Genomic DNA, 10,167 nt, shown 5'->3' with positions numbered 1-10,167 from the left:
TGCTACATTATGGTCATTCTTGTTGGGGTTTAATAGAGATTTTGTAAGATATACAGAGCAGGGACATAACTGTGGGTAAGCAGAAGAGACATGTGCCTAGGGCATCCCGGTACCTCTTCCATCTACTAACCCGTAATGGGGACCTTTTTCCCCACATAGAACATAGAATTTGCGCTCTGTGGCTCCCCCGTGTGACCACTGCTCAACTGAGCAGGTGCAAGCGTGATGTCACCGCGTGAACAAGTGCGTGCATGTTGCCCTGCCTAGGCAATCCGACTGACTTGGTCTGCCTTTAATACAGAGGCATAGTTAGCATTTTCAAAAGCTTAATTTCAAACTAGAAAGTTTTTATTTTTCATTGAAAAATCTCGAAAATTCCTAATGCCTTATTTATTAAACTCAGTTACATAAACTCAGTTACTTCAAAATGTGAAAAAAACTCAACCACGGCGCAATTGCATTGTACCCATCGTTTTCAATGAATCTACCAACTAAAATAACTCGCTGTGACAAATCCCATTGACATCTACATGAACTCACCAACTTTTAGATGCCACATTTTTACATTCCATTTTTTCAAGCTTAATAAATCTTGAAAATGCAAGTTTCGGAAGTTCTAATCTGAATTTTTGAGTTTTTGCGTAAAAACCTCAAATTTAAATTTTCATAAATGGGCCCCACATTATACAGTACAGTGCTGAAAAGTCTGTATACATCCCTGCATTACTTTTTTTCTTTTCATAATTGATGTTGCAGCCAAAATGTGCATATAATGTCAAATTACACTGGGGATCCCCTTTTATTCAGGCAGAAAAAAGCATATCTGCTCTCATCAGCTCTGTGTGTATCAGCACTGATAGGCACAGCCTCGCCTGTGTCCATCCAGTTACATTAGATTACATAAATACCATCATTTATTGGGGATTATGAAAAGAATATGTAATGTGCGGTAGGAGCACAAGTACAATAATTCCTATTACTTTAAATGAGAAGAGATTTATATTACATGGATTTCCATGTATCCAGTATGAGCGGAATTACTTATATAATTATAATAACACAATATAAACAAGCTTGCACATGAATATCATTAACACTAAAATTAATTTATTAAGATGCAAAAGAAAGGCAGTGAAATTGTATCACACAAATTGGGATTCACCATGTGGTGTTACCACTTCTTTCCTCCTGCCCTCCAGGTAACAATAGTCCCTAGGACTAATGGATCGACCCAAATAGAGAGTCACAGCACCCATCGCAAATATAAAATATATTTCAATAAATATATACATCCGGATAATGATGACCTAGAATGCAAGTCTTCTGATCATTAGCAGCAGTCCTGAGTCATTGCCCACAGGCTCTTTTTCCACTAGTCTCATGTGATGTCCCCTTTCCCTGGGAAACTCACAGGGAGAGTATGGCATATCCTCCCCACACTGTTCTCACATGCTTTTCTTGCCCTGGAATTCTTGCTGCCCTGTGTGCAAAGAAAGATAAAAATAAGCTGCAACAAGCAATCTAATGTTTTTCAAATTGGATTCTGCCAGAACATGTTTGGGATGGGGAAAAATGGGCCAGTTTTGTGAATTTCTCTTCATCCAGTAGGTTTTTGTACTATACTGCGGGGCATATTTATCAAAGAGTGAAACCCAAGCTTACCTCAGTGAAATTCTGCCACTCTCAATTCTTGCAAGCATATTTATCACTAGGTGAAAGTTAGAATTAACCCTTGATAAATACTGTACAACTTTAAAGGAACAGTTCAGTCTGAAAATAAAAACTGCATAAATAGATAGCTTGTCCAAAATAAAAAATATTTCTAATATAGTTAGTTTGCCAAAAATGTAATGTATAAAGGCTGGAGTGACTGGATATGTAACATAATAACCATAATAACTTCATGCTTTTCAGCTCTCTAACTCTGATTTAGTCAGCGACTTTAAGGGGGACCACATGGGACATATCTGTTCAGTGAGTTTGCAATTGGTCCTCAGCATTCAGCTCAGATTCAAAAGCAACAGTTATGACCCACGTGGTCCTCCCCCAAGTCACTGATTGGTTACTGCCTGGTAGCCAATCAGTGGAAACCAAGAAAGCTGAGAAGCAGGAAGTAGAGTTCTGGCTATTATGTTACACATCCAGTCACTCCAGCCTTTATAGATCTATGCCTAACTAAGATTATTATGAAACATCTTTTTATTTTTATTTATCTAATTTTTATACTGAACATATACTGAACATTTCCTTTAAAGTAATAGAAATTAATAGAGATTGGTGGTTTCACTCTGGCAAATTGTGACAAGCTCTAGTTTCACTCTTTAATAACAATGCCCCTTTAGCTCTACCAGTGCCTAAATTCATAACAAATTAGCATTTGAAAACCGTTGACTATTCTATATATTATGAATAATGAAAAGGAAATGTATAATCATTTGCAGTGTAGGGTAGTTCACGAGTGAAATTTGCAACCAAAGAATGTTGGTAAATAATAAGGTTTCCATGTCATGTCACTGAAGCATGAGAGATGGTAAAAAGTACCCATTAATACTCTATACCGTTATACAATGTTACCTCTGTGTTATACCAAAGGTATTTAAAGATTAAGAAAATAGTTCTGGCTGATTTGAAAATGCTGAAATTGAATCTTGATGGAGAGCAGGATTTTGTTATATAAAGGCTGCAACAGAAATACAAGGTACATAAATAGGGAGAGCCAAAATATTAATACCAATTAGTGCCTCTGTAATGGTCTGAGTGTTGCAAGATATAATTGAGGCTCAGTTGGATGCTATAGAAACCAAGAGCTTTCCTTTGTTATATTTGTCTACAACACATTTTCTTACCTTCAAGTGTGTCCTCTTCAGTTTCTTCATATTCCTCTATTTCCTCTTCCTCATCCTCATCACAGTCTGTAAAGATAAGCGATTTAGTGGTACAGTACTTCTCAAATGGCTTATACCGCACTAGGGTCCCTCTTGAGGCAGTTGAGGATATTTTAATGAGGTATATTCTGTGACACATGATCTGATAGCTATTATCCAATGTACTCAAGCTACCAGGCAGTGGTGTGAATAATAGACTTAAAGATAAATAGGAGAGAGCAACAGTTTTTTCTCTGCTAGGGTCAGTGACCCCCATTTTAAAGCTGGAACAAGGCAGAACAAGTTGGCAAATAATTAAAAAAATATAAGACCAATTGAAAGGTTGCAATGAATAGGGAAGCCTATTAACTACTACTTTAAGGTGTTTTTTTTCTTTAATTCACATTACTTGAAGAATTTATTTAAACTGATTTTCCTTAAAGAAAATGACTGTAGACTGTATTTGTTATAAACAATGGTGACTGCATTAAACAAAGTGCTTTACAACTTCGGTCCCCAACTCACTTGCACTGAAATCAATGCTTTTAAGACACTGGCTGACATGCTCCATGTCTAAAGTGAACTGATCCATGTTTTCAAATCCAGGTTCAGTCTTCTCCAATTGGCAGCCTTTAGATGCATCCATTAGTCTGAAAATATATAATGGAATTAACAGTCAAATAGACCAAACAGCAGGAATATTATATATATATATTATATATATATATATATATATATATATATATATATATATATATATATATATATATATATATATTAGATAGATATGAAAACATATTAGGTTATAAAATAAAAAGGGCAACATTTGCCTAGGTCTAATGACCCATAGCAGCAATTCAGAAGCAATGCTTGCTTTTGAATAGCGGATTAGTAAATGCAACCTACTGGTTGTATTAGATTAGTAGAACTGTAGCAAACTTTTATTGCTTTACTACCTGTAGTGCCTTATTAATACTTGTCGTGCGTTTTAACAACTATATTACCACTTCTTGCACTAACTACCATTTCCATTATACAACTTTTTCATATGTCACCTCGTTTATTTCAATAGCCCTTTCTTACTGCTGGATTTTCATCTGCATGCTTTAATTTTTTTTTTTTTGTTACTACCTGACAATTGTACCATATTGCATTTTCTGTGGTCAATCATCTCTACTTTTGTTTTCTCAGAGCTAAAGTTATTGTTATTATTTTATTATAAACTAGAGTAGATCACAATTCATTTAAAATGTCATATGATTTTCATGCTTTGGATAAGGAATGTTACTTACTTTTTAATAAGCTGTTTGGACTCCTGCAGGAAAATAGCAGAACAGAAGAGGTTAAGCAGAGCATAAGAGAGGGCTACAAAATAGGAAACACAGAATGTGCAAACTAAATTGGACCATTATAATAGTAAGATACAGGAATGTGTATTTCCTGGATGCTACATTTAATTTTGATTTAGACTACTGGGCATATTTATCAAGGTTCGAATTTTGAATTGAAAAAACTTCGAAATTCGAATTCAAAAAGACCAACCAAAATTAAGTCAAAGTTTTTTTTGGTCGAATAGGTCAGTTTTCGATCGAATTGGTCCATATTCAGCTGAATTAGAATCGTACAAATCTAAGGAATAGCGCATTTGATCAAATTCGATTCAAACTTTGATTTCTCAAAGTCCACCAGTTGACTCCAAATAGGTTTTAGGAGGTCCCCCATAGGCTAAACCAGCAATTTGGTCTATTCCCTAGTCGAAGTACACAAAAAATAGCTCGAAATTTGTTTTTTGTTTTTTTTTCATTTGAAAATCCACCTCAACCTTTGATAAATTTGCCCCTAAATGTCAGGTTTGTTAACCTATTATACATCAATTAATAGTCCATGTGTTGAAAGATGAACTTTTTTTAAAATGGTAGTGTCATACACTCTGGATATGTACATTTTCAGCCTGTGTGAGCAGTGTCACAATGTACCATTCCAGCAAGTTGATGGATGCAGAGGATAATGTATTCATTCCATTTCTGCAATTTATTGGTGCACTAAGGGCCAAACTGGCTAGAATAATGTGTTGTGACTTAATCTGCCTGAAATCTTCTCTGATTAAATACTATAGCAGGTCTATTTATAAAGGTATGCAAAATATTTTATGCCAAAAAAGGTGTAAAGGTTATTAAAAATATAAAGTTAAAAATATAAAGTCATCCTTACAGCAAACAAGCAGTACAATTTCAGGCATGAGACATGTTGTCAAATCTGTTTAAAAAGTAGTGACACTCAAACCTGTTTTTTTACTTGAGCTTTTTGAAACATCTTTTACTCCAAAACTATGCACTATAGTGTTTAAGGTATAGTTCATCATCACATTACATTAACATTTAGTATCTTATTCTAGGTAATGTTTCAGTTGGCCTCATGATTTATTTTGCGTAGTTTTTGGATCATTAGCAGTCCTAGTCTGGCTCTTTCCAGCCTGCAGCTGAAAATAGTGCCTGTCTGCTTGAGGCTTTCATTTTGTTTTTCTTATCTGCTGTTAATTGCCTTTTAATTAAAAAGAAACCTTGTATTCAAATTCAAATGCAGTATTTTGTTTACTCAGATGAAAGATCTTATATAAAATATTGGGCATTTAACAATGGATGGGGAGGCAGGTAGTAAATTACCAGAAGAAAGTTAGCAGGTCCAGGCTGCTCCATAGCCTGAAAAGCATTCTGTAGCACATTGGAAGAAGACTGAAGCTGTTCCTGATACCGTACAATGAGGGAACGCACAAAGTTCAACTTCTCTTCCTCAGCTTGTGAAATCCGCTGGACCAGATGAGTCTTTTTCTCCTCCAGGCTCCTGAACAGTGCCTCAAACATCTCATTCATGTGCTCCTTTTTACTTTGAGTGTTCTCCTAAATGGGAAGCAGTAAATAAAGAACAGTTAATTTCACTTTTCTCTGTACAAGTTACAAAAGCAGGATTTATGGTTTCCTTTAAAACCATAAACTAAACTACACCAAACTATATTCTTGAAAAGATATGTTAAAGTTTCCATTATCAAAATTATATTGCCTGCCAACTTGGCCACACTTAACTAAGCAACTTATTGGCTTGTGTATGGGGCCTAAACTGTGGCCTACTTGATTAATAACTGGTCGGGTACTACCCAGATATCGAGTGGGCTGAGTGGAAATCATAACAGTGTCTGCTGCACACTACACATGCAATTTGCATCTTCCAGATCAAAACCATCTATATATTGTATTCTTGGAAAGTATTTCACTTAAATAAAAGCTTCACACCAGATGATAGTTTGGGAAATATTAATCTGTATGTTTCTCACCTGTATGGTTTTGCATGATTCTTCCAGTTGGCTAAGAATACACTGAATTCTATCATTACCCGCTACCAGCATCGATATGCAACTATTCAGCTCTGTCTGTAATAAGATAAGAAATAAGGGAGCAAAAAGTAAAAATGTTATTAAAATTGGGGAGGTAAAGCTTGATACATTTATCTGAAGTTCTGAAAACTTGCTTTTGAATATGTCATATAGCAAGACAGAAACTTATGTTTTGGAGTGGTGAAATGAGTAGCATAACTAGAGGCACAAAAAGCCTAAAACACAGGCCCAGTAAATTAATCTATTACTGAAAATGTTTTCTGCTCCTTGTTTTATGTTGTTATTAATAAATTGACAAAATGGAGAACCGGTTTGGCAGCTACAATTATGGGCATTAGCAATTAGCATGAATGTAATGGTGAGGCTGATGCGATGAGCACATTGGGAGCTAAAACTTATTTTAAAGATGTTGTTCACCTTCCTACACTTTTTCTAGTTCATTTGTTTTCAGCTACAGTAGTTCACCAAAAATAAAGACTTTTTTTCCACTTACTTTATATTGTCTATTTGTGAATGTTTTTTTATATGAAATTTAAAGTTTAATTTTTCATATGCTTATGTCTTTCTGCAACAGCTCGGGGTCGGTCTGCAACTCTATAAACTGTTCTAAATGATACCTTACTTGATACATTTGTTTGGCCCTGAGTTTCATTAAAGGAGAACGAAAGGTAAACTAAAACTAGAAGAAGAAAGGCAACCTTTAAGAGAAAGGCAACCTTTTATTTCACTTATTTAGCTTAGTTATTTGTGTGTTGCTGCTTGTACTTTGTAGCAAGCATACTGTGTCACGATAGCAAGTGTCTCAATCGGATGACGTCCCCAAAAATAAGTCTCTGTTTCCTTCCCACTGCCCTGGGTGTAAACTTAACTGAAGCGATCCTCCTAGCCACGATGGTGCACTCTTAGTTAGCTTGGGTCAAGGGGAGTAATTCTTCACACATGCGCACTAGTGAAATGTAGTCATGGGAAGTAGCATTTACCTAACTAAGATGGCGGTGGCGTTTGGAGACAAAACTTGGGAACTTTGATAAACCAAAAACAATTATTTACTTAGTTTTGTGGGCTAAAAACATAGCAATAGGCCACAACTGCTGTATGTGACAACTATTATCGTGGGAAGTCGTTAGTTGACACCTTTCATTCTTCTTTAAAGGTAGCAGTTATAATTGATACATTAGTTGTTAATATTACCCCAGATGGTGTATCAACTAATGTCGCATATTGTAACAGAATACACCCCTGATTAAACTTCAATTTTGGAAAAACGGTAAAAAATAAAAAAGGAAAGCAACTGAAAAGAAGTCTTCATTTCTGGTGAAATACAAATAATCTGAAAGGTGTTTGGAAGATAAATGTATGTAAATTACCGCTTAGAAATGATAAAGCTGCATATTCTTTAATAGTGATCAGCTCAAATGACCCTCTTCAACCTGCCCTTCCTTCACACCCCCACACAGCTGTGAGACTACACTGCAACCTCAACTCTTTCTAAATATATCAGCTGACTACTTGACTATGCTGCATCTATAAATAAGAAGTAAAGAGCTACTGAGACTCAGCACTGTGTGGGACCTTGAAAATTAATTTTGAGACACTTAAAATGAAAGTCAGGGAGCCTAAGGCTAACAACCAAACCCCTGGGATGTATCCATTGGCTGTCTGTTAAGTGATGAGTGGATAAACTGTGAAACTGTGGCTCATAGGCTATAGACCACAAGCTACATGCAAAAAGAAGCAATGATCCATCCAGCTTGTGTAATGATAGTTTTATATCTCTCACCAGCTCAATGGCTATGCTTTATAAGGGGTAGTCACAGTTTTCATCTACAGATATAAAACGATTGATAGATAACTATGGTAATAGTCATTCTGCCCTATTAAGTCTTGTTGGTGGTAAGTAGTGCATTTGGCTACTGTGTGTCATCATAAATACTAATTTAACAATTGCATGAGGTGATTTTCATAACCTGCTGTGTGTTAATGTGCTTCTGCCAGGGAGTCCGATATTATGGTTCTGGCAAATGGTGTAACCATAGTTTGTATGAAGGTGTTTCTTGTGTTTCTCTTACCTTCTGACTCTGGTACACATTCTGGAGGGGAGACACATCACAGTCTTTATGAACTCCAAATACTTTGCACATAGAGCATGTTGCCACCTGGCAGCTGAGGCAATAAATGTTTATTTTTTCATCTTCGTGCTTCTCACACATTGGATGGTTTTCCTTCTTTTCAGGTCGACTGAGTAGTGGGAAAGAGAGAGGGAGAAAGATTTTTTTATGTAACTAACATTGGATATGTTTTTCTTGCACTACAAATAACAACCTCTAATGCACTGATTATTGCATCTTTGGTTCTCACCTAGAACAGTCTTGTTTGTAGATATCTATTATGTTTTCCACCAGCAAGTTTCTCTGAAGCCCATATACTCCATGACGATCTAAGATAACTTCATGACGACAGGTTGGGCAGCGGAATCGCCCCCCAGATGCTGACGTCCTCGTTGACCAATATGGGTTACCAGCCTGGAGTTAAGAAAATGTGTCAATATCTGTCATATAGCCACATACCTTAAATGTACTTTAATAACATATTATCCACAAGTAAGTGTTTACCATTGTAAAATGATGTATTAATACTTATGGCTAACATTACATTTGGTTTCTAATGAACTACTCTGTATAATATTTGTGAAAAAAAAGTAACAGACAGACATACAGAGAATGTTTAGACTAAATGACCTCCACAAACCAATGATACATATATTTGATGCTAATAAGAGGTTACAGATAAAAGCATCAGGCTGCATAAAGCATTATATCTACATGCAAGAAAATAAACATGCATGAGCCACAAGTCAGTGGTTGCACAAACTCCAATAATGTATAACTAGATTATTTTACAGACACTTTAGAAACAAGACCAGAGAATTTCTTCTTACCTGAAACACATCATTGGCACACTTTCTACACAAGTTATGCTGGCATGGTAGGATTACCACAGGCTTGTTGAACATTTCCAGACAAATAGGGCAGATTAGCTGCTTTTCAAGATTATCCATAGGATTATTCTCCCGGATAATTTCTGAATTGTAATCCATTTTGCCAAATAGTCTTTTTTAGCTTTTAGGTCTCTCCTCTTGTGTCCTTAGGGGGACTTTATGTAACAGTCCTCTGTGTGAATCTTTGCTTTCCAGTCAAGTCGCTTCTCTTGTTCCAAGATTAGCTCCTGATTTCTGTGCAGACCCTCAGACCATCCTATTTATAGTCTGTGTGCTGGTCACATGCAGATGGTGGGGAAGGACATCTCACACATTCCTATGTCTGTACTGCGGGCTCAGATTTCCTATGGTCCCTGAAAGTTTGCAAAGCTGTCACATGAAGTAGTGAGTAATCTGAGAGAACCTTTTCTGTAAACAGGATAACAGGAGGATCCCTTAATGAGTGGAGTTGTTTCGTTTTATTTATGAAACCAGGAACAACATGCAAACAAATGCAATATAAATGGAAAATTCAAGTTATTTAAGTCAATCCACCTGTCCCCCTTCAACATATTTTCTGTTGTTACCGCTTACAATAAACCACACAGAGCTATAATATGTGATGTACTATATTCCATTTATACATTTTTATATTGTTCGTTTGAGTAATGACAGTCAAACTTATGGGCCACAAGCTACATAAAATGTGCTGCCCAATATAGATGGTACATTACTCCTCAACTGAAACACGCCATGGTCTCTTCAGCCTCTCCTTTGTGCTTTAGAGCATGCAGTGACACATGTACCTATTTACATGCATGGTGGCTATGCCCTATTGTCAAGAATACACAAGTATTTCAATTACCGGTAGCTGCAAATATATTGAAAGTTCCAATTGATCCCACACCTGAAGCAGCTTTATTGTGCCTCCCCTGTAA

The 10,167-nt window shown here is 36.2% G+C and overlaps 1 protein-coding gene across 1 annotated transcript; it reads right to left on the bottom strand.

Annotated features, from left to right (window-relative positions):
- Positions 1–1,085: 1,085 nt before the first annotated feature.
- Positions 1,086–9,475, bottom strand: trim63.L (tripartite motif containing 63 L homeolog). The gene is given in 9 exon segments (NM_001097708.1): positions 1,086–1,480; positions 2,847–2,912; positions 3,390–3,514; positions 4,157–4,179; positions 5,528–5,761; positions 6,193–6,288; positions 8,322–8,490; positions 8,611–8,774; positions 9,191–9,475. Coding segments are annotated over 9 exon segments (1,071 nt in total). The 5' UTR covers positions 9,350–9,475; the 3' UTR covers positions 1,086–1,445.
- Between the last annotated feature and the right edge of the window lie 692 nt (positions 9,476–10,167).

The sequence above is a fragment of the Xenopus laevis genome, chromosome 2L (assembly GCF_017654675.1).
Source record: "Xenopus laevis strain J_2021 chromosome 2L, Xenopus_laevis_v10.1, whole genome shotgun sequence".
NCBI lineage: Eukaryota > Metazoa > Chordata > Amphibia > Anura > Pipidae > Xenopus > Xenopus laevis.
The sequence above is the reverse complement of the archived record's forward strand: the minus strand, read 5'-3'. Positions and strand labels throughout refer to the sequence as shown.